The sequence below is a fragment of the Podarcis muralis genome, chromosome 9, assembly GCF_964188315.1.
Source record: "Podarcis muralis chromosome 9, rPodMur119.hap1.1, whole genome shotgun sequence".
NCBI lineage: Eukaryota > Metazoa > Chordata > Lepidosauria > Squamata > Lacertidae > Podarcis > Podarcis muralis.
In genome coordinates, this window is record NC_135663.1 from 41,860,806 (window position 1) to 41,886,115 (window position 25,310).

At 41.0% G+C, this 25,310-nt stretch overlaps 1 protein-coding gene across 2 annotated transcripts; it reads right to left on the bottom strand.

Annotated features, from left to right (window-relative positions):
• Window positions 1–1,981: 1,981 nt before the first annotated feature.
• On the bottom strand, window positions 1,982–22,819 carry GASK1B (golgi associated kinase 1B). Of its 2 annotated transcripts, none has more exons than XM_028743989.2 (5): window positions 22,305–22,819; window positions 20,114–21,460; window positions 9,122–9,336; window positions 5,788–6,014; window positions 1,982–5,233 (listed from the first exon to the last, which is right to left on the bottom strand). In XM_028743989.2, the coding sequence occupies exons 2-5, from the start codon at window positions 21,081–21,083 to the stop codon at window positions 5,026–5,028; spliced, it is 1,620 nt and encodes a 539-aa protein (XP_028599822.2). In that variant the 5' UTR covers window positions 21,084–21,460; window positions 22,305–22,819; the 3' UTR covers window positions 1,982–5,025. The 2 variants fall into 2 exon arrangements, with proteins under 2 accessions (XP_028599822.2, XP_028599821.2); XM_028743988.2 differs by having other exon boundaries at window positions 22,301–22,819.
• Between the last annotated feature and the right edge of the window lie 2,491 nt (window positions 22,820–25,310).

Genomic DNA, 25,310 nt, shown 5'->3' on the forward strand with positions numbered 1-25,310 from the left:
TTTTGTTGTATTACTTATTATTTTATCTATTCCAAATGTATATTTTCCCAAGGATGTTTCCTTCCCCCAGATTATTGATTTACTGGCAGCCTTAATGTTACTTGGGAATTCTAATTAAAAAAACAACCATTGCAGTTTTGAAATCCATGATTAACATCAGTGCAGTTTTGAAAGATTCAGTGTGCCATTTTGATTCAAAATGCTGTCCAATTATATCCAAACCTTGTGGAAAACCTGCTCCTTGAACTCAGGATCTGTATGCAAAAAGTTGGTTACAAGCTGAAGAGGTGTCCAAATTTATAGTGAACAAACAACTTTCCAAAATATATATTACATTTTTCAGGTCCCTGTTGTAACTTCTGATATATCTGTGGCATTCAAGCTACAGGTCAGTCATTCCAGATTTATAAGATAGAATTTGGGTAGCCACAGCTCTGAGTACCACAATTCTTAGAACCTGGACTTCTTTGTCTTCTCCAGGTGCTTCAAAGCAAATAAGAAGCCCTTCATGCAGTTTTAACAATTTAAGAGACTTCTGGATCAAATCATAGACCAGATTGAGATTAAATCCTCATTTAATGTATTGGTGCTAAAAAGCAAGAATTTACCCTTTTCTAAAATCATCACCAAAGGGTTAAACTGTGGGTTAAACTACAGAGCCTAGGACTTGGCGATCAGAAGGTTGGCAGTTCGAATCCCCGTGACGGGGTGAGCTCCCGTTGCTCGGTCCCTGCTCCTGCCAACCTAGCAGTTCGAAAGCACATCAAAGTGCAAGTAGATAAATAGGTACCGCTCCAGCGGAAAGGTAAACGGCATTTCCATGCGCTGCTCTGGTTCGCCAGAAGCAGTTTAGTCATGCTGGCCACATAACCCGGAAGCTGTCTTCAGACAAACGCCAGCTCCCTCAGCCTATAGAGCAAGATGAGCGCTGCAACCCCAGAGTCATCCGCGACTGGACCTAATGGTCAGGGGTACCTTTACCTTTAATTATTGTTTTTCTTCTATGTTTTTAGTTGTTATTTTTATCTGTAAGCCACATTGAGTGGGGAAGAAGAAGAAGAAGAAGAAGAAGAAGAAGAAGAAGAAGAAGAAGACTGAATCAAATTTCTCCCCATCCCCTATCCCAAGCCTAGATGGCTGGTGTGCAAATCCATAACTACAGTAGAAATGCCACTAGCTTTGGGAGGGGTTCTGATTCAAAACACATAGTATTGTTACAATCCAGTCAAGATATGTTTTCATAAAACAGTGCAGGTTCATTTAGTAAGGAAAGAGGAGGGGACCACACCACTCCTTTAGCAGCACTCTGTTTCATATGATGTCCTTGGCTCTTCAAGGAAAGTGGACACAAGAGGCTTACACTCTTCAGTTACACAGCTGCTCATAGCAGATGTTGTCCTTTAGGGGAAGATCATTCTTCATTTATCCTGGTGGCTGGCCAGTTGTGGGGGGATAAAAGAAGGCCCTAGTGAAGTCTGAGAGCCAATGTGGTGTATTCTCAGACTTATTCAGGTCAGAAAACTAGCATATTTTTCAAGAAGAAGAAAAAACCCTGGCATATTGAAAACACGTTCTGGCTTAGCCAATGCACTTTTTATTTACCTGGGAAAGCATTTAAACATGTGGCCTTCTGGCCAGAGCTGGCCCTACCATTAGGGAGAAGAAGGTAGCCATCTTGGGCAGCTGATTCTGGGTGTCATGAAACGGAAGAAAATATTGTTGTATTATTACTGCTACGGAGGGGAAGAGGTGTTTCTGGGATTTCCCTCCCACCCTTGGGTGCCAAAATAACTTGTCCAGCTATGCCCCTTCATGTGCGCGTAAGCCCTGTTCTCCACCTGCATTCTTAAGTGGTACATTCCCAGAAGTATGACATAATTTTGAGCATCAGCCAGTTTATGTTGTTTGAAGTTATTGCCATTGCTTTCCACCTCAAATACACAAGATTAGCTTTGAACCTAAATATGTTTGGAAGAGCAAGCACAGAAAAACCCAGAGGATATATTTAAAGGCAAGATATTGGCAACCATTACAAGTCAAATGAATAAACAACTAAAAATATTTCCATCAAACAAGGTTTCATAATCTATCTTGGGTTGTTTTTCTAAGCTAAGCTTATTCAAGTTTAAAAATAAATTAGCGACCTGTGCTTTTCAATAGAGTTAATATAATTACTTCAAAGCATCCAATATTTATAAAGCTGTGAAATACTGTTTTTAGTTTTTAATTTTTTTACCAAGACAACAGCAGAGACATTTTTTAAAATCCTCTTATAAAACCAAAAGTATATTTAACATCAGCAGTGCAAGTGAAATATGCTAATGCTGCAAAAATATACATAAATTCAAAGCACAAACATAGATGGAATCAACTGCAAAGTTGTTACCAACAACACAATCCACATTACTCTGTATTAATATTCTAGTGTGTCTTGCTAATATTTCAAATACATGTTTGCTTGGTTTTTACTTTCATTATTTAATTTCTATACATGCTTTCTTCTGGATAGAGGATAGAGTTGCCTGCTCTCAATACACTTCATCTTTTACAGTAATGTTTGCCAGCAAGAGTTTCATTAAAATTTCATTATACAGATGGTCTAATACAATGTGTTTTAAAAGGACAGTGCACATTCAGGTCAGGTTCCATGCTGACCACAAAGATAAGTCCCAGAAAATTCAGAGTCTGATTATAATTTCTGGTGTCTGCCAGTTCAGACATAAGAAGGGACTATTTCTTATCAAGCCTTGTCTCCTTGGGTAAACTGTTTGTGAGCATGGAGGAATGAACACCCATCTCTCCAGTATATGCAAAGACTCCTAGCACCAAGTGTGCAAAAAGAATTTATTCACAAGTCTCTATTAAACTGGATGGGAAAGATTGTGTTTCGTGTGTGTAATGCTGAGCTCCAAATTGGAGCATTTCTCCTTAATGTAAAAAACAACAATAAACACAGTTTTGTAAATAAGTGGGCACTGCAATGGGGAACTGAACAGACCTGTTTTATCATTTGCAGCAAGAGAAGGCAGGGGATTCCTTAGCGTGAGAACAGCTAGCAAACATCCCTAGATTTTATAATTAAGAAAATATTCAGAGTTGTTTAAAAGTTGGCATTTCACCCAATATTTTTCTTGAATATTTCTCCCACACAAAAGGGCTTGGATTCCTTGCTACTCCCATTGCTTCAGACTAGTCTGGAATGTGAAAATATGTCTGATCCCATGTGCCCATAAATGGAAAGTAGCCTGATACAGATTCTTACAAAATAAGTGACTGAAACAAGTGTACGCTGCTCCGTGTTTGCCTGGGAAAGCTTTGTTTCATAGTTCATTTTGTCCCATTTCCCAGGCTGGAATAAAAGCCTGCTGCTTAATTTAGCTGTCACCCTTGCCCCAGCAGTTAAGGTGAGCAGGAAAAAAAATGTAATAGCATGTAAATTCCTGTGGTGAGTGCTTGTTTGGCACAAGCCACAGTTGGGGAAACAGGCACACAAAACACAGGGCTGGATTTATGGATACAAAAAAGGGCGGTTTTCTTTCAGGGACAAACACCAGGCCATCATAATATGAGCTATTCAATCATTTACATTCAGCAAATGATTGCAATCTCTCATACAAAGAACAACAGGGGGGAAGCTACTTTGAGAACTTACATTGCAGTGGTGTTGTGGCCTGGGGGGTGGGATTGGTTTTGTGCTTTCCGTTGATGCAGTTGACTCCCTTTTCAGCCAAGCCCTTCTGTCATTTGCAGCTGAATGAATAAAGGGCAACCACCTGAGAATTAGTTTCTGTACGACCTGAAACCTATGACCCAGAGACTTAGGTTGGTTAATCCATACTCTAAAACACACTCATCAAACTATACATTTCAGGATTCTTTGGTGAGACACAGGACAATGCAGCTGGTCACTATGAACTATACAAATACTAAACACTCTTGGGGCAGACTCTATCTAGATACTAGAGGTGCATTTGCCTCCATCCCATCATGAGTTCAAAGCCTATATGCTAACAATGAAATCGAAAAACCAGAACACAATGCTTTATGTAAAGCTTCCATACTAGTGACAATACCGATATTCATGTCCCTTTTCATTATGGTTTTATCAGTATTCTTAAAAATATATTAACTGGAAGGAATGTCTTCAAAGTCATGTTTTGATATCATAGAATACTCAAGAACTAAAGTTACAATTGCCAGTATTTTACATACTGAAAACCTGATTTCATTGGTTAAACAGCTAAACAAAGGTAAACGGTTCTCTGCAGAATTTTTGAACAATGATTGACAGATTGTAGACAAGTTCTAAAAAGAACCTCAAAAGCAAGTATGTAACATAACCATGAAACATCTGCTTAGTTCAATGGATAACATATTTCCTTTTTTAAAAAAAACTAAATATAAAATATCATACTCCTAATTCCAAGAACACTGAATTTGGTCTTTTTACTAAACAATACTTGACACATACAGAAATATCAACAGCAGTTGGGATCTGCTATTTTTGTTGGAAAGAAACAGAAAAATCCTTGTATAAATGTTTTCCTGAAGCAAGTCTTCAGCGATCCTAAAAACCACTTTTTTTAGAACAGTCCCATTGAAATAAGTAGTCTAAGATGTTTTTTCCCCTAAAGTGAGCAACATCTATTGAAATCAAATAAATGGTGAAACTTCTACCATATATTATTGGTGTCCAAAGTAGAAACAAAAATAGATATACGTATGGTTTATAAAGCAAGTAATTTCGGATGCTTACATCTCAGGCTCCTTTAGAGAATACAAATTTAAAAAATGTTTGAACATTTGTTCATGTGTGCTTTATAAATTAAAAGTATTGTCAACAAGTTTCACATCAGGTGTGCCTGTCTGAGTTTCTTATTTAATGAAACTCTGTGACCCTTTCATTAGAACTAGTTTTTTTCTCATTCCCCCATTCAGCACAATCTTATGTGTGTTTACTTAGAAGTAAGTCCTACTGTGTGCAGTGTTTCTTATTCCCATGTAAGTGTGCACAGGACTGAGCCTTCATTCATTCATTGGCAGTACTTTTGCCCCATGAGCATTAATGTAAGTAAGAAGAATTTTGGCCCTCTGTTCAATCACATCAATTAATTTATCAATGCCTTGACGACCACCTTGGCTTTCCCAAAAAATTCTGTCAAGGAACAAAGACTGTAGAATCTTCTCTCGCAAACGCTGGCTTTTCAGCACGGAGACTGCCGATTCAGGGAACCTGCAAGTAAACAAACAAGTCACCTCTGATCAAATTTCACAGGATTTTTGTCAGTGATTTAAGCCTTTCCTATTTTTATACATCATTATTTCACTTGTAGTAAATGTAAAAGAGGCAAGGTGAGTTCAGTCCTCCCCAAAACAAGTATGTCAAGTGAGAAGCAAAAAGCAGGTAGCAAGAGTGGTAAGACCAGTGGAAGGCTTGAAGATTCAAGAAGCAGAGTTGGAACAGGAACAGCAATGAGCAATATTTGTGAGATCTACATGTAATATGTTTTGCATATAGGAAAGTAGGCATGAAGAGGAAAGGGCAGTGATTAATCAAAGTGTAGTGAGAGACATCAAGGTCAAGAGCCCACAATCATCCACATGGAAAGGGATAATGCTTAGAGTCCACATTACTGAACGTAACCCCAGTGTTCTTACAGCTCCCCAGCCATGTTGCTTGATGCCAATGTATGGCCAGACAGAGAGGCCTGGAGATCTGCATTCAGCCTTTGGATGGCCAGGAAGCTCCCCACCCTATACACATTGCTGGTATATTATAGAACTTACTCATTTATGCCTTGTAATATTTTGAAATCCAGATTGTCTTCACTTCTGTCGAAGTAACCTTTATTATCTATAAAGACCAAATGCCTTGGATCATCTTTTCTCTGGATAATGTGTGTCAAATCAACATTATCCTGGTCATCACAATTCAGGTTCAATCCTTTCTGGACACAGGAATCTTCTTTGCGTGGTTTGAACCCACAGCAGTTCTTGTCCAAGCGATGGTAGATCTGAAAATGAATTCAGGTAAATCATCAAGATGCAATCATATGAAAACATCTACCAGGTTTATGGGATGCCACCAAAGCACATGTGAACGTGAGGCATCACAACTGTTCATCAGCTTTAGAAATAAATTAAAATCCTTAATTCATACAGACCTGCTGCTCCCTGACTCCCTGGAGCGTTGCTTTCCAGGCTTGAGAAGAGTCAGTTACATGTACCATTTCTCTGACTCTGTAGAGGAGCTGTTTCACATGTTACAGGGGAAAAAATAGACCCTAGCATTCCCAGAACCTTATTAACATTTGAAGACAAGACAGGCATATACAAATGTATAGGAAACTTGCACTTGACAACTACCTAGAGTTGTGACACTCATATTCCCAGCACAAATGCATATGGCCTGCAAAAAAAGAAAAATTTCCTGAAATATGTTTCGCTCAGCTCTTATAATATATGGCATGTGGTCTACAGGATACCTATATATTCCATACTCAGCATGATTGCTTCTGCATGTGCAATTTTTAGCATGTTCATGTTTGTTATTATCATTCCTTCTTGGATCTGTTTGTTTTGCCCAATCCAGCCCCTTAAATACAGTTGCATGCTTGCAACACTCTCCTCCAAAGAGCTGCCTATTTTGTATGCCTGGAATGTCAACCAAAAGGGCAGAGGTCAGTGGCAATCAGCTCCCATGCACAAGGGTATGTAAGAAGAGAGTGAGGAGGATACAAAGGGAGACTAGATCATGTTTCAAGTTGTGCAGCATTTAGTAGCAGTACCATCTGACCAAATAGCAATTTACCATTCTGAAATGTTGCGCTACTTGTGTCATTAATTTCCTCTGAATTATTATTAATAATAAAATAATAATTTATATCTCGCCTATCTGGCTGGGTTTCCCCAGCTACTCTGGGTGGCTTATAACATATATAAAAACACAACAAAACATCAAACATTTAAAAACGAAATATCCTACACAAGCAACAAGGTAAAGGTATAAGTAAAGGGACCCCTGACTATTAGGTCCAGTCGTGGCCGACTCTGGGGTTGCAGCGCTCATCTCGCTTTATTGGCCGAGGGAGCCGGCTAGCATGACTAAGCTGCTACAGGTGAACCAGAGCAGCGCACGGAAACTCCGTTTACCTTCCCGCCAGAGCGGTACCTATTTATCTACTTGCACTTTCACATGTTTTGAACTGCTAGGTTGGCAGGAGCAGGGACCGAGCAACGGGAGCTCACTCCGTCGCTGGGATTCAAACAGCCAATCTTCTGATCGGCAAGTCCTAGGCCCTGTGGTTTAACCCACAGCGCCACCCACGTCCCTTGTCACACAAGCAACAAACAAACCAATAAAACAATAAATCAATAGAAACCAACAACAATAAACAGTTTAGTTATACCCAAATTAAAATATCCGCCAACCTCAACTAAACATTTAACCAACACTAACCCAACAAAAATAAAACAGATGAACCAAAATTAGAACAGTTTAAAACATTTTAGCCAGTTGCCCCAACCCAAGAGTTGTTCCAGCAATCTCCCAGTGGCCTCCTAGGATCCTCTTTTAACTCTTCAAGGTGAGTCTGGGCTCTGCCCCCTAAGCCAGGTGGAAATGGGCTTTGCAGCAGGGAGCAGGCCTTTCTTCCAGCACTCGCTTCCTTAAATTTCAGTGTGGTAAACTCAGCATATGCTCTTCCCCAAACATAAATCCATATTCTGTGTCCTTTCATCTTCCTATGGCTGCTTCAGTTTACCAACACACTCCAGCTACTATTTCTAAATAATGATAATGGTGCCATGCTTTCTGCTAAGCTGCAGTGTTTACGCTACAGGCCCCTAAATTTCAAAGTTAATGTGGCTTAAATGCGGTTCCCTAGAGAGAAGACCATTTACTATATACTCCATTACTGAGAGAGAAATATTAATGGTTCCACATGAACACATTGAGACTGCTACAGTCTCTATGCTATTCCTGTATGGCTGTTGCTATGTTTAGTATCCGTACAATAAATACCGTGACTTTCAATTGGGTGCCAAGCATGACATACTCAGGGATATACTGAGAGACATTAGACGTGACAATCTATTTTTAGTTTAGAAATCAATGTCCTGTAATAGCCATACCTATAGTGTTTGCATATGAATTATACTTAAATACTGTATGTACTACCTACGTGCCATTATGAAAACCGGCAACTCAATGATTTCTGCAATTTACAAGTGTGCAGAAAGCTGAATTATTTTAGAAATCAAAGGGCAATTTATACATGTAACTAGAAGTTACAGACAACCAGAACCTTGTCCTGGATTTGCACCAATGGAATGACTGAAAGCTGCATGTATAGAAACGGAACTCTAATAGTGCCTTGTTGCCAGCATCACATGCTCTGGATAGTATATTTATTTAAGGATACCTAACCAGGCCTATTTCATGATTTTCCTTGTAGTAATAGGTAATGATAGAATTAAACATTGCCTCCCATTATATGGGTTGGAGCTATGACTCCACCCTTTAGCTTGTTCTTGTGGTTGCTTTCATTTTCCCATACAGTTGTGTATAAAACTGTTCATTCATAAACAGCCTCCTGTTCTGGGCTTACAAAGTGAGGAATCTTACCTTGTAAGAACTTAACACTCTAGATGAATGAGATGAATCAGGTGACTCCCCTACACTGTCATTATTTGCTCAGGGGCAGGGAAGGAGATCCTCTGTGGATCATGGTAAAACTCTGAGAATTTCAAGCTCTAGACCGTTTCATAATGATGTGCTTGAATTGCCAAGCCTGTGACCTAACATTGCTACTTCCGCCCTAGTCAGGACTTTGCAGTTCTTAAGAGTAAAGCCTTGACACAAATTGACCAGAATTTACTTAGTTATTTCTAAAGGAAGTGAGTTTTATTGGAAGGGCTAGGACATATCAACCATTTGCCCCCTGGGTAAGAATTCTCTATCATACTTTGTTTTGACTTCTAGTTTCTGTAATACTTTTGCATTGAAGAGGTTCCAAATGTGGCTCCCTTACCACCAGCATTTTTTATATAAGTAGTTTATTCAATAAAATGTGTTGCTATAATTAATCCTGTATACTGGCAATAAGTCCATTTGCCTTACCTGTAAAAGAAAATCAAGTAGTGCCATCTTGGACCACTCATAGTGATGGATATCTGTACATCCCCACTCTGTTTTGGGTACTTTGCCATTTTGCCAACACTTTTGCTTTAATTGTTGCTTGTAAGCCCCCCACGTTAGCTTCAATGACGAGTGTGTCTCATTATCGGTCTGAGCCAAGGAGGTATCCCAAAGAATAATAGGACATGGCTGATCATCTAATGAGAAAAAACAAAAAGACCAAACAAAACCATTAATGTACTTAAGAGTTGCATTTTTCAACCCTTGATCATTCTGTAGGCATTTCCTAAAATCACAGTAGTTTTCCACACATGTTTTTTTTAAAGAGGTATTCTAAAGATGTGGTAGGATGAATAAGAAATCAGCAATGATTTGACTTCCTTTGGTTAATGTGGTCATACTCCACATGTAAAGGAAGCCACCACAGGAAAGGAAGAACCCTGGACATTATAATTATCATCATTGTCTGAGAATAACTGCTGACTTTATGCTACAAACCGCTTTAAACAATCCATCCTTATGAGAAGATATATTAAATAGATTAGAAGTGCTTTGACAGATCAGCAGCTGATGTAAATCTCTGTAGCACATTCAATTTCAACAAAGCAATATTCGTTTATGAGAGCGTCATCATTAAATGATATATGCATGAGCAAGCCATGAATTCCATCTTATAACAAGTAGATTTATAGCCTCATCTTTACCACTTTGGGGTTTTTTTCCTCTTTAGCAATGTATGATTTTGTAACTACAATGTCTTAAAAGAGACAGGATGTATAAAAGATATGTGGCTGAATCACTCCCAAAGGTAAACCTACAATGAGATTGTTCAGGCTATCCAAGATAAAAGCTGGGCAACTCTTAGCACATGGCACAGAATGCTTTCATGCATTCTTGGTGCATGGTGCATATGTTATACAGCACACATTTGAAAGCGTATGTTTTAAAATCTGCTTAGCTCTGCATTTGGAAGCAGAGGTGACTATGCCTAGTTCTCAAGATCAAACTAAACATGAAGTGGTGGGTGTCTGCTTTCCCCCTCCCACAGAATTCAAGGGGCTACCCAAGGGCCAGACTGGACATAGTTTGTGACATGATCCCTGACAGTGTTCAGATGAGGATGAGGTTCAAGCCACTTTTCCCAGGGCAGGACCTGCAGTAGCTTCTCCCATGCCCTCCCAACCAAAGGATATGGCCTCTACCTCTTTCCTTGGACTCAGGAAACCATCTTGAACAGTTCCTCTGTTTCCTAGAGTCTAGGACACACACCATGCAAAAGTCAAAGGATACAACATCAGGCATAGGCCCTTTAAGGGAAACAGCTGGCTTCAGATGGTGCCCTGTTGGAGCAACATCTTTCATATCTCAGTTAGCAAGGCCCATTAGGAGCTGTCCAGGGTCCTGATTCTTGCTGGCTGGTACCTTGCCCAACTTGATTTGACCAGCCTTGACCATGCCTAATCTGACCTTCCTGAAAGAAACTTAACTTGATTATACCTTTCCAACTTCCCACATGAGGATGGAACCCTGAGAGCACAATGGATAAATTTGGTCCAATATAACAGTTTTGTCTTAAAGCAATAAGCCAGCTAGGGAAGCCTCAAGCTGGATTGGAGCTGTGATGTGGGGAGAGGGGGGCTTAAACCCGTTGCCCCCACTGTGGCCCCAGTTGGAACTGGATGCCCGCCACACCATGTTTGCATTTTCTTACTATTGTGAACTGGAAGTGTGGTGGTGGTGGGCCCAGCCACACAGGAGCAAATGGCATCACAAACATAAAAGAAATGTGCAGGAGAGGGACATTGAGCCTTCCTTCCCTGATGCCCAACCCCACTTTACCTTAGATTCTCTCAGTCTCATTCTCCAGGCATTTGTCTCTCTCTTTCTTTCCTACTTCTGCTATGGAAAGGAAGAAAAGCATTTGGAGCAAATGACTGTGGGTAGTCAGCTGTTAGAGAAGGAAAGCATCAGCAAACCTCTCTCCCATTTCACTGTTAAAATGAGTCTTGCCCACCAACTTCCATTTTATATATGATCAGAACAGGGAATACTCCCTGTGAAAATCATTTCCCTACACAAACAAGCCTAGGTGTGTGGGAGGAGGCTAGGCTGGAAGCTTTCTCTCCAGTTTTCAGGGAGGATTTGTATGTATGGAAGAGAATTTTCTCTCATATTAGCTCACACCAGCTTTCCAAAGTGGTTCAGCCATGGCACAGATTTCTGTTGGTTTATTTTCATTATTAGATTTATATCACACCTTTCCCTTTCCCCCAATCATGACCTACAGCTTTCCCCTCCCTAGCGTTTCCCCCCAACTGAGTTGCATCAGGTATATGAACGGGCATTTGGAATGAGGAGATTAAAGGAGGGTGGTGAGGAAGGGATTGCTCTGTCTAGTGATCAAAATACATCCCCATCTCCTCCCCCACTTTCTAGCCAAACCAGCCAGTATGTCTATAGTCACAGGTCATGGGGTGTTTTTCTCCCTGCAAATCAGAGAAGTACATGTCTTCCTTATTCCTCTCCTCTGTACATTGACCCAGCCTTGCTTTACAAAAGCACATTCCTCACGTGAAGCCCTTCCTGTTTTTCTTTTTACTTGCTTCCTCCCATGGGCTCATGATGGGGAAGGGGGATAGAAGAGAGAGAGACAGAGATACAAGAGTTTCGTCTTGAACAAATGTGAAAACTTGCCATTTGGAAAGAACAAAATGCAGCTAAGGTGAATCAGCGGAAATGTGTGTGATTCACAGGAAACAGACCTAGCAAACATCAATCATCCCAAACAGTGCTATCTGAAATGTGCTCCACCAAAACAGACTCAACTGAAACAAATAAACCTTGTCCAAAGAAATACAGGAGGGGCAAAGCTGGAAGACATTGAGTGTCACATTATAATGTGAATAAAATGAACAGAAAAATAATTTCTTCTGCAGCCCATCCTAATGGAAATCTTTAGCCATACTGCAATACATTTTCTACTGATTAAGAGTTCCTCCAGGTCTTTTTATTGTACATCCATGATTCTTTGTGCTCATGATGTTACCAGGGTAGTCATATGTGATGCTGCTTTCAATACTGCAAAAGTTTTGGTGTAGCCACACTGTTTCATCTCCTATCAGTGCATATCATGCAACTTCCTACTAAGCACCCCATAACATTTTATACACAAAAATATTCGGGGTTTTTTGTCCTGCTTTCATTGCACTACAGTTCCTCTGGGCAGCAATAACGAGGCAGCATTGGGGAAGAATTGCAAATGAAAGCAGAATAAATCCGCCATTGTTTCACTATTATTGTGTCAAGAGCATGTTGAAGAAGACTCTCAAAATAAAACGCCTGTCTGGAGGGGCCCTACGTCACAGCTACATTAAAGGATCCCTCGAGTGAACAAGGAATCCCCTCAGGAGAAACAGCAAATATAAATGTTTAGCTAAATGACCCAACAGCTCACATAGCAGATCTACCAGCCAGTGTGACTGAAAGGCCGTGTCTCTCACCTCAAAGAATGTCATCTATTTTATTTAGCCTCAGCTGTTATAATATAAACCTTGAGCTAGAAGCAGAACCCATTAAGCTCCCACACACATATACCGGTCCTCCCAGCAGGCAGACTCCATTAGCATCTAGCCATGCTGTAGGTGGGGAATGAAAAGGAAATGGCAACTCTGTGGCCTGCTGTTTTGAGATGCCCCAGGATTGGGTAGGAAAAGCTATTACTGCAGCCATGGGAATGCTTGTTCTGCACTGAACCTGGAACCTCTAGCCAACCTCCCATCACCCCACCATTTTGACTCTCCATTTCCATTAGAAAAACCATGCAGCATATGGATCACACAGAGGTCATAGGAACATAGGAAGAAGCTGAGTCATCTAGCTCAGTATTGTCTACACCAACTAGCAGTGACTCACACAGTGACACGTAGGATTTCTCATCCCTACCCGATGTCAGGGATTGAAGCTGGGGCCATCTGCACAACAGATGATCTAACTCTTGTCCTGTAAGTAGTTGAGCAAGAAATAAAATTATGGAGAGAAGGAGGGGAGAGAAGGAGGGGGAGGGAGAGGGAGAAGGAGAGGGAGAGAGCACAATGCAGAATCACTAGCTTGGTGATAAACACAGCATTGCTGACATACCAGCTATTTTTACCTAACTTGGTTTCCATCTCCATAGCAACTTAGTGCCTCACCTACACTAATGTATCCTCCAGATTTCCTAATGTAAGAATTGCAGTTTTGTTACATTCTGCTACATAGTCAGAACATGAAAAAATCACCTTAGAGAACTCTTGCCTGGCTCTTTTCCCTTAAAGGCTTTAATTCCCTTAAAGGCTTTCCCCTTAAAGCCATGTTCTCTTCTGCAGGTTCAGTCACCTGGTTCTTCAAACACAAGACTCATTAAACCACAGACTATAAAACCTCCAAAGGATTCAGAACTAAAGTTGCTCTCAGAGGTCCATGCATGCACTTGTAAAGGATGGTAACGCATCAGTAGGATTTTGGGAGTGGCCTAAGCAAAGTAAAAAGGCAAGAGGAACCGAAAAGCCCTTGCTAAAACCCCAGAGTTGCTGCCATAGAATGAATGAATGAATTTATTAATACGGTCACAGACCAGCATCAACACACACAATATCACAGATCATAAAAAATATCAGAAATACAAGGGACAATATGAATATAGCAAGAATTTAAATATAAAAATTAAAATTAATTGTTAGCATGCCCCCTGTAATTAGCAATTAGGGGTTTATGCATTATGGGATACCACTTGCTTCCTGCGATTGATTGCAGACGCACAAAATTTAGCTACATTTAGTGTAGTCTTGGGATTTCCATTGTGAAACCATGACAGTATGTCTCACATCCCGTTAAGTTCGCAGGCAGGGAACGACGTAAACTGTAGCCTTTTGTGTAGCTAGCCATACATTCAAAAATTATTTCTTCTGTTATAGTAGACCCCTGCCTTCCCTTGCATCTGGACACATTAAAAAAAATTGCAGCTGAGAAACAGTCACTGATACAGACAACCATCTCCCAGGATATCAATCCTAGACCTGCAAGTCTATGCAAGTAAAGATGGGGGCATGAATCAAGGGTGCCATATTGACTTCTATAGATACTGCGGAGTGTAATACCACTTGCATGGCAAATGTGAATCACAGGATGTTGGCTGCATATTCTGGAGTTGGAAAGGGGAAATTCTATGAAGTTCAGACTAACAAACAAAGGGCATGGGAAATCTGTCCTCAGGGTCTAGTATTGTGGAAGAGGGAGGGAAAACGTCTCCCTATCCATTTTCTCTACACCATGCGCAACCTTCCACACTTCTATCATTTCCTTCATTACTCGTCTTTTTTCTGAACTAAAAACCAACAAACTTCTATCATTTCCTTCCTTACTCATCTTTTTTTCTGAACTAAAACCAACAAACGTATGCTGTGACCCAGTAGAAGCCAAGGTGGGTCTCTCCAGATATTGTTGGACTCCCAGCCTGCATGATCACTGGTCAGGGATGAGGAGAGGCTGTCTCCGATAGCTTCTAGAGAGTGCCAGGTTGGTTACCCCTGTTGTAACCATTCCTCAGAGAGTGGTTCCAGTCCCTTGATCACTTTGGTTCCTCTCTTTTGAACCTTTTCCAGTTCTACAACATCCTTTTTGAGGTAAAGTGACCAGAATACAGTGGTACCTCGGGTTAAGTACTTAATTAATTCCGGAGGTCCGTTCTTAACCTGAAACTGTTCTTAACCTGAAGCAACACTTTAGCTAATGGGGCCTCCTGCTGCCGCCGCGCCAAGACACGATTTCTGTTCTCATCCTGAAGCAAAGTTCTTAACCCGAGGTAATATTTTAGGGTTAGCGGAGTATGTAACCTGAAGCGTATGTAACCCGAGGTACCACTGTAGTACACACAGTATTACAGCACTTAAAAAAAACAACACATCTACCTCAATCTTCCTTTGGCCCCTGGTAATTACCCTATGTTAAATATCAGGATATGAAAGCAAGCTGTGAACAAATGCAGTTAAATCTGATCCAGGGCATGCAATAAAACTGAATATTTCAGCAAGGACAGGTTTTCTCCTTGTCCTTTGCCCAAACATTAATCATAATGATGACGTCCAATTTTAAGTGGGGGGGTGGGAGGAGACAGCATCGTAAACACGTTGCTTGCTGGCTGCTGCTTCTTTTTTTAAAGGCGGCACTCTGACTATGCTTATCAGCATGTGGCGATTGCTAGAGTAACATGGTAAATGGAATCAATGGAGCTTCCCCTTCTGTCTGGGCCAAGTTCCCAGCCTCTGTTGGTACAAGACCAATTACGGAGTGAGCAAACACAATGAGGCTAAAAGTCAGTCAGATGCTCTTTCATACTAAGTATATTTCAGATGAAGGCAACTCTGAATATGAGCTCGTTCCTTAGCTAGCATTGCTGTGGTACTTTTGCCAGCAACAGCAAGGGTTAAAGTTCTGCTTCTCACTCGTCTGCAGAGGACGTGAACAGAGGCAATGTTTCTAAGAGAGCTTAAGATGTTTTGTTAGCTCTCGTCCAACAGGGCTTGTTCACATGTTACGGTGAACACAGATGCAAGCTGATTCTACACACATACAAGTGTTTGTGTGACAGAAGGTACATGTGGTGATTTGCAGAGCTCAGTTGCTATGTACGCAGACTGGAGAGTCGTTGAACATTAACGGGTGGATAACTGTCCATGAGTACAGCTAAACTAGTAGGTACATAAGATAGTACATTTGTCAAGTGTAATGTGTGAACATCCCTACAGCCAACTCTCTTCAAAGGTTCAAACCCCTGCACAGCGCATTTGACTAGAGAGGATCACAAGGCAAGAGGATCTAGTGTGGCAATGAAGACTGCCATAGTTAATACCTTCCAATCTGAAAGTAATCACAGCTTGGAGCAAAACCTGCTGTTGAGCAAGTGGATGGCTCTTCTACTCATTAATGGTGGCACTCAATTTCTGCCACTCCTCCTACCCCACGAAGTGCTACATCCCATACTGTCCCCCCAAAGTTCCCAATTATTAAGGAATGGAATTCAGGAATAGGGCCACGGGGTACTGCAGAGGAAGAGGAACTTGCTTGTAATTCCTTTGGATCCAAGCTATTAGCTATTCCCAACTCTTGCCACCAGCTTTTTTTCCTGACAACATTTCTGTTTCAACACCACCAAAGAAACCTGCTTCTTCACCATTTCAGTGACTTGCTCTGTTGGTGGATAAAGAGACCTTTGCCAAATCAAGTCCATGTTGCAGAACATAGAGCTATAAATAATAAAATACTCTGCATGTCCGGAATCTTTTTGTGCCTTGACATTCCTGTCGTACAGCTTATTTTATTATTTGCTTTTAATTCCCCTATGTTAATTCCACTTTTCCGCCCAAGTGGCCCTCAGGATGGCTTCCCTCACATTTACACACACCCCATAGTTCTCCCCACACATCCATCATTTCCCTGATTATTCATTTCACCATTAATAGAAAGCCCTCCTTTAGAGTGGAATCTTTTCCTTCCTTACGAATGAGTGGCTCTGCTAAGTAAAAGCATCAAACCTGGGTGCTGGAGTAGACCCGGGGAGAAGCAGGTTCAGACTTCTACTCAGTTTGACACTCCTTAGGTAACCTCAGGACAGCCCCTGTCTCTCAACCTAATCCAGCACCCACAGGTTGCTGTGAGGAAGCAGCAAGATAAAAGAAAATATATAATATATAAAAACTCCTGCTTTCATATTTCCTCAGGCTGAGATCCAGAGAACCATGTTCCTCTAAGGTTTGGACATTTTTATAACAAACAATTTCCCCCATGCACTCTCTTCTTTTAAAACATAGAGATTTGGGGGCAGCCAACCAACCAACCAAATAAAGCCCCAAACAGATCTTTGACTCCTGGACCTATTCCACCCAAAGTATACATATATTAGAAACCTTTATTCTTATCTTTGCCACTGCTCACAATCCAGGCTCAGCAAACACAGATGGCTGAGGAATTGGATCTATGCACTTGCTGCAAGTTTGTCTCCCTTAATACATACCTATTTGTTCATCCTCCTCCACTGCCCCACCCCCCTTCGGATGAAGGGCCTTCATTCAGCCAACATCACATGTGAGCTCAGGGACAAAAGCAGCAAGTTTGCAACTGACATTACGAATTATGGTTTGTTTGCTTTGCAAGTCAGAACTATGGGAGGCTTCCCTCTCTTGCAGCCCCCATGCCTTTATAAATTTTGATCTGTCAACAGTAATGAATCTTAGGGGGGAAAGTTGTCAGGAGTCAGCTTTCCCTTCTAATAATGCAGACGTGTCACAGAACAATGTGAATTAATTCTCTTGATTTAGAAAGGTTCACAATTCATTTGGGCAACTGCAAACAGAGTGCATTTTGTTAGCCTGTCAAATGTGAAAAGGACTTCAGGCAGGAGCGGGGTAAGGGGGGAGCAAGGGGGGATGCAAGCAAAAGTTGCTTTATATGAGCTTCCTAAGTGCATCTCTGAAAAAAGGCTTCCACCAAATGAATGACAGCTTTGAGGAGCTTATTTTGTGAGATGTTAACATGGCAGCAAATTTGTCTTTATATATCACATCGGTGCTGAGGCAGGCTGAAACGGAGACATCGCGTGGAGATGTCAGCCCCAAAGCTGGATTTCAACAGACAGAGAAAGTCACTGGGTACAAATGTTTCTGTAACCTCACCTGGAAATACATTTGCTGAATAAGAGAGAACTGAAGAGTCCAAATGAGAATTTATTGATTATCTCATGTGTTTGATTTTCTTGATTTATATGTACTCATTTGTGGGGGGTTTTGTATATATTGCTTTTCTATCACAGAGATGTGGGGGTCCAAGAGAGCTTGGTGAATAAAGCTAATTGACAGCTCAATCCTACGCATACTCAGAAAGAAATCCCATTGAGTTCAGTGAGGCTTAGCGCCAGGCTAAGTGAGTACAGGATTGCGGCCCAGGTTTGCGACCCCAAAATAACAATAGTCTATTTCCACTTCACCACAAAAGATTCTCCAACACAAGGCCCATTAGAGATCATTGGAAGAATTCCCATTCATTTGAGTGGGACTTGTGTTGCGTGGATAAAGTCCACAGTAACTATTGATGGTTAAAAGGGGATGCTTCAAATCTAGAACATTTCTGGGGAAAGTGGTGAGCTGTGGCTGTTCCGCATTCTGATTTCATCTGTAGCTAAGAAACTGTTTGTCGAGAAATAACCAAAATGAAAACTGGCTATTCACTTCCTCCTACTCATTGCATAACAACAGCTCTTCATGTCTGGAACATCACCAAGGACAGAACACAAGAATGAGAAAGGGAAAAAGAAAGAGAAATTCAGTCTGACAATCTAGAATAATAATGCAGACTGAAAGCAACGCTTCCTAACGTTAGGCTAAGAGCTGTCCATAAGGGGCCTGCAGTCAATCATCTGTGTGATCACACTGTCCAGGATCCCTAAAATGGATTACCTCATTCCTTCTGAAAGCTCTGCAGCAGTAAAAGCTCTCACTAAAAATAACATATGCATAATGTGCCTTCTATGCTCTGCTAACCCGAATATCTCTTGCAAGCAAGCAAAGAAAGCACATCGCTGCTCCGAGAAATCTATTGACACTCTCATAGGGTCTGCCACTGGGAAAGCTTACAAAATGTAGATAAACCAGAGACCGTTATTTTATCTGCTTTCTGCAGCCTGCTGCCAGTGAATTTTCATTTTATTTTTCCTTTACTCATCTTTTAATGCTGGTAACAGACTTTGTATAAAATAAAGTAACGATTGCTCTAGGTCAAAATTAGAACATAAATAGCAAGCCTGTTTTAGCACTGATTCATTAAAATGCAGTGCTACCTTTTCCAGCTATCACTACAGTACTGTGCTATATTACATTATTCTGACTGAAACTTCTGCCCAAGCCATAGTTTAGTGCAACTGTGGCCTATGAGACACATATACCAAGATGGTTTTATTTTGGTCTTATTTTCATTTCATTTCCAGATTCGCCTAATATAAGCAGTCTTGAAGTTCAATGCCTAAAATATTCAGTAAATCTTCCCTTGGCACACTGAGAAATAAAAAAAGAGTTAAAAGCAAAGTCATCGTTATATTTTTTCATTGTTTGAATTTTGGGGACTTTGCTACTCTCCCCACCCCCACCCCCTTTTTCTTTTCACATTGATAGTAGGAATCGAAACCAGATAACGGCTGATTGTCCTCTAGTCTGCCTGTGGCAGAAAATGTCGGTGCTATGCATCTGTGATAACCAGTGGTGTTGGAAGAAATCTAGCTTTTATCATATTAAGGGCCCCACAGTTCACCTTAATCAGTCTGAAGAACTGCCTGATGTTTCTTAAATTAAACTCTGGGCACAAACCACCAGGCACTGCTGTTTCACATCTTCCATTAAATCCACAAGTTTGCCCACAGAAGTGAACAGATATTGCACAGCTCCATCAGGGACACTATCTTTGGCTCATAAAGTTTTCTAGTATAAAAAACCAAAATCCAATCAAGGCCTCCTGTCCAAAACCCTGATGTGGTTTGCTATATCTGATGACAATTTCAAAGCTCTGCCACACTATCAATTTTCCCTTCTCATCACTTTCTGCAACTTTTATATTAACTATGGATAATGAATCTAAATAAAAATACCCACCCCTTATGCTTTACATTAATTACCATACAAGCAAAATTGGAGTCTCCCCCCCCCACACACACACACATTATATATACATGCTGATACCTGGAATATTTATACATTCCAAAGGGCGAAAGTTTATCTGGAAACCTGAAATCATTTTTTTGCTTATCTGAAGGATTTTCTGTTTATCTTTTGACTCTACTCTTCAGGGTATTTCTACTGCATTTATTTCTGGTTATTGAACACACATGCCCAATAGTTGGGCCGGGGGTGGGGGTAGGAATGCCCTGGGTTCCTATCCATTATGTAAACCAATTACCTTGTACGAATTCTGATTTCCTGCTTACTGTAGGCAAGGTCCGGTTCAGCCCAAGGATCCTGTCCAAATGGAAGGCAAACACTTCACTCATGTCAAGAGGTCTCTTCATGAGGCCACAGTGCCCTTGGCTGCAAACACCTCCTTTGGCTGACCTGTTAACCATAGCAGCCCCCTCAAGTACCAGAACTACTCCATACTGAGAAGGTGCCTCTTGTATATTCTCTATTTTGGAATCCGCCAGATGACGCATACTTAAGATATCATCTTTGCTCAGCCAAGATGGTGGGCTTTCGCTGTACATCCTGATATTGCTCTCCAGAGCACTGGGCTGAACATTTGCTCCTCTGACCAGAGGTCTCCAACGTCTCTTGTCTTTCTTGGGTGTTTCTTTCTCTTTGAACTTCTCCTGGTGCTCCCTTGCTCTCTCTGGGACTGCTCCTGATCTCCTCTTATTCATAGAATTATTAGTCCCATGAAGTGGCTTTTGGATTAAGCTCTTCTCCTGGCCAGCGACAACCAATGGGTCCTTATTTTCATGGTGCAAAGGTACTGTTTGTTTCTTCCTTCGCTTGGGTTTCACGGTGCCTCGGATGTTGGCAGGTTTGCTGCGCTTGGACCGCAGGGTGATATACACCACATTGGGCAGTGCTGAAGTATCATTTGTTCCCATCTGGGGTCTTTCCAGATCAGAAAGCAACAAGGTGTCATCCAATGGGATTTCGAGGGAAAGAGTCTGCGCAGCATCTTGGAGATTCTGGGAATTTGCTTTCAGGGGTCTCATTCTGTGCTGTGGGACAATGTGACCTACTTGGCTGACAAGGAACCCCAGATATATCACAAAGGCTGTGCCCAACAACAAATTCCTTCTGGTCCTTGGGCACCTGCCACTCCAGAGTCTTAGCAACTGGGGTGCGCACAGAGAGCAAATGAACCAGTTTAAAATTTGGCATGTCTGATCCAGGAAGCTCATTTCTCCAATGAATCAACATGATGAATGTAGCTTAGGAATTCACTGGTTGCCTGCTAGGATGATGATGGTGATGATGCATGCCTTCTAAATTATTGGATTTCTCCTCCTCTTTTTCCAGCTCTTCGTGTGTGTGTGTGTGTGTGTGTGTGTGTGTGTGTTGTACACACACAAACACACGCACACTGGAAATGCGCAAGGAATGTGAATGTTCAGTTGTAATTAATCTGACAGGCTGTCCCAACAAGCTGTTAAAATCTTATCTGCCACCACAGAGGGTGTGAGTTTGTTTCAGAGAATGAATGGAGTCGGCTGTGTAAACACAGTTAACTGAGTCACAGTAGGAAAAGTCTGGGAGTCCCTTCTGGGCTGGCACAGAGCTATAGAGGAGAGAATTATAAATACCATTTTATAGTCATCATCATTCGTGGAGTTATTTTTAAACCCATGTAAATCTTTATATTTTAAAGCTACAGCTAAGGAATATATATATATGGGTATATATTATATGCACACAGAAAGGAAAAAAGATATTAAAATGCCCCATATTATGTCTATCAAATTAATAGAAACCCATGAAAATACCCTTCCAAACACAGCACAAAATGAATTTATTATCTACAATAACTGAACATGTAATAACAACTGTGAAAAGGAGACATCTTTCCATGAGTCAGTGAAATCAGAGTTTCCTCTTCCCATGCTAATGATAGGGAAGATGTTTTCTAAAACCATTTTTGCCTCCTATAATTATGCTCAGATATTGCATTAGCTGCCCTACCCTACCCCAATCAGGCATGCTTACATTATTTTATAATTCTCTTAGGCCTAACTTGAGCTAAACATACCCGCCAACTATTAAAATGCTTCCTGGCCCTGTGTTAAAGGTACATTGCTATTAATTGCATACATAAGCTGTGTCTCCAAAAGTGGTCTGGATGTATTCACAAAACTATGCTACTGCAAATAACAATTGTAAGCTGTTCCTTGTTGCAGCAGATTGGTGTGAGTGCTCGCAAGCCTTTATGTTTGTGTACACACACACACACACACACACACACACACACACAAAAGTCCAAGAGCTACAGTTATATTGATAATAAACAAATGTGTACAAGTCTGTGAACTTTATTACACAAGCAGACACACACCCTGCAGTGGAACAAGAAATCACTTATGTTCAATTATGATAAGTTCATTATTTTGAAAAAGCATCTTACCTACACAGCTTGTCTCAGTCTTTGTCTAGTAAAACTTCTCTTAAAAACACAAAAGAAACTGTGCTGGTCCATGCAAAAAAGAATAAAAAAATCCAAAATCCACAGTTGGGCAGTATCTTTCTTAGGACCATCCAAGCTGTCACCAAATAGGGAGCAAGCTTTCAAGTTATCCAAACCTGTATTTCTGTGTTCAAAGTCCTGGAACACACAAGTCATACATGACTCTACAGCTCATGTTTTGGAGATTTCACTGCAAACTCCACAGACCTTCAGAATGCTCTGACTGTCCAGGGCGGTTGTTTCCAGATAACTGCTACACACTTACATGAACTTTTCGTCATTATTTTTAAAGCTATTTTAAATTCTGCATTGGAAAACCCCAGTGTGATGTCTTGTTTCCAAAAAGAACAGCCTTCTGTCTGTTTCTTTCTAACTCCTGGGAGCCCCCTAGTGCAAAAAACAGTTAAGAAATACCAAGCCTCTTTACTGAGAAGAAACATCTGGGAAGTCTTGACAATTTACAGCAGCGCACCTCCGCACATCAAACCAGGCAGTCATTTCCACTGAACTGAGCGAGGCTAGCTGTGATTCATTCATTTTATTGGGCCATCAATGCCCCAAGAAGATTGTAATAAAAAACGAATAAGACAGAAAGGGGCAAGAAGGAGGTGGTAGTAAGGGTCACAAGGGAACAATATATGTTCAGTTCAATTCAGTCCAACCTAACTTTGAAGTTGGGCACTAAGGGATTAAGCCAAAGATAGGGTAACAGCAGCCATCCAAGTGTTGTTAGACTCCATCAGCCCAAGCCAAGCAGGGATAAGTGTCAGGGATGATGGGAGTTGTAGTCTAGCAATGCATGCGGGGCTATAGGTTCCCCATCTGTGGGTTAAAACAACACTACTCTGTTTGAGGAGAGTCCTCAAAGTTGCTGAGGCCCAGAGGAGGAGCCCACCCACCATGGCATAGCCTTTTTATTACTGATGCTCCATAATGTTGTACACAGCCCTGGGATCTTTTGATAAAGGGTGGTGTGTGTGTGTGTGTTTATATATATATATATATATACATATATTAAATAATAATAATAAACTGAACTGGGGGGGGTGCTATCTGAACAGCCCTCTAGTTGTGCTCTGAGGCACCTTGGCAGTTAAACTAGACTGTTGGTCTCTATGAAGAAAACCTGACTGAAGACATAAAATAAAATTCTTCAAACTGACAGGATTAATGATAGCGAACTGGTGAGGTATATTAACAACCTTGCATTAATCTTCTTAGCATATTTTTAATATTCTTCCCTGCTTGACAAAGTATTTTCTTTCCTGGTGAAAGATGCTCTGGAGGCTGCTTTAAAATGTCGATGACAAGAGGCATACGGAGGAGCCAAAGTCCTGGTACTCTTCTCACCTAAGTGGAGAAATTCACTCCTGACAAATCCCATAAGCTTCCCCCATGTACGAAATTCAACCTGATTACATTATGATCAGCCTCTGCTGCAATTTTCTGTTTTGATGAAAATGCAAACAATATATAAGCTACTGATATTTTAGTGGGTGCTTTTGTACTCAAGTTTGTTTTAGGCCAGGCTTGGAATGAATTCATTCCGTTGAATGAAGAAAAAAATGCCTTGTGCCTTTTTAACAGCTGTATGGCTGGCACAAATTAAACAGGGCAAGCCTTTTTGAGTATGGAAATACAATGATGAGAAAGCTTCACCAGTTGACATTCTGTATGCCAGGCATCTAATTACAAGTATGTGGCCTCTGATTTAATTTTGGGCTGTAAACTTCAGCTTGTACCATTCTGAATGATGGGGAAGATGATGGAGGACAGACTTTTTACGAAAAGGTTCATTTGGGTCAACTTGAACTAAACTAGTTTGCTTTTTTAAAAGGCAAACTTGAACTAGATTCATTTCCGAGCACAATTCAAAGTGTTGGTGCTGGCCTTTAAAGCCCTAAATGGCCTCGGTCCAGTATATCTGAAGGAGCATCTCCACCCCCATTGTACTACCCGGACACTTAGGTCCAGCTCCGAGGGCCTTCTGGTGGTTCCCTCCCTGCAAGAAGTGAGGTTACAGGGAACCAGGCAGAGGGCCTCCCACCAGATGTCAAAAAGAACAACAACTACCAGACTTTTAGAAGACATCTGAAGGCAGCCCTGTTTAGGGAAGCTTTTAATGTTTGATGTATTACAGTATTTTAATATTTTTTTTGGAAGCCGCCCAGAGTGACTGGGAAACCCAGCCAGATGGGCGGGCTATAAATAATAATTTGTTTTTTTATTATTATTATTATTATTATTATTATTATTATTATTATTATTATTATTTCAAGTTAGATCAGAGGGTCAGTTATACCTAAGGGGGGTGAGGGTTTTTTTAAGGATACCTGAAAAGAAGTACAACTTTCCATCCCACCTTAAATAATGTAACCTGGTAACTGGAATCCATGTGAGAATTCCTTAACAGCTTGCTGCATGGAGTCAGTAACAATACGAAAAGGCAATTGCCTGTATTCTTCATGCACAGGATGAAGCCCTGCTTTACCACCTCTTTGCTTCAAGATTTCATGGTGGCCATAGAGGGATGGAAACAGCAGGTTAGTGGCTGCAGGAGACTCAGCCACAAACAAGTCAGAGGCACTGCATGATTCCCAGTCGTGAAAAATCAATCCTCTGTATTTTTAAAACTACATGAAATAACAACAATAGAAAGCAACATCTCATCTAAACAGAATGCCTGCTAGTTGTAGGACTGCAGAAACAGGTAGGGTATTTTCTAAAGATGGGAAATAAAGTCAGTTGCTCTAGATTAAGGGAAAGGAAGCAATGGTCTGGGAAGAGAGCTGCACTAGGCCTCCTAATATTTTTAAACAGACCTGCACTGCAATCTCAGAAAGCAGTCCAATTGTACTCTTTGGGGCTTACCTGCAGGGAACTGGATAAAGACTACAGCCCTATTGTAAGCGGACTGTTATGGCATAAGCTTTCCAATGCCTAAATCTGT

Excerpts from the sequence above, each read along its gene's own strand:
- GASK1B (XM_028743989.2), bottom strand. The coding sequence starts at position 21,083 with ATGAGCTTCCTGGATCAGACATGCCAAATTTTAAACTGGTTCATTTGC. Across the intron at positions 9,337-20,113 it reads GAAATCAGAATTCGTACAAG|ATGATCAGCCATGTCCTATT; the intron begins GTAATTGGTTTA and ends TTTTCTCATTAG. Across the intron at positions 6,015-9,121 it reads TACTTGATTTTCTTTTACAG|ATCTACCATCGCTTGGACAA; the intron begins GTAAGGCAAATG and ends ATTCATTTTCAG.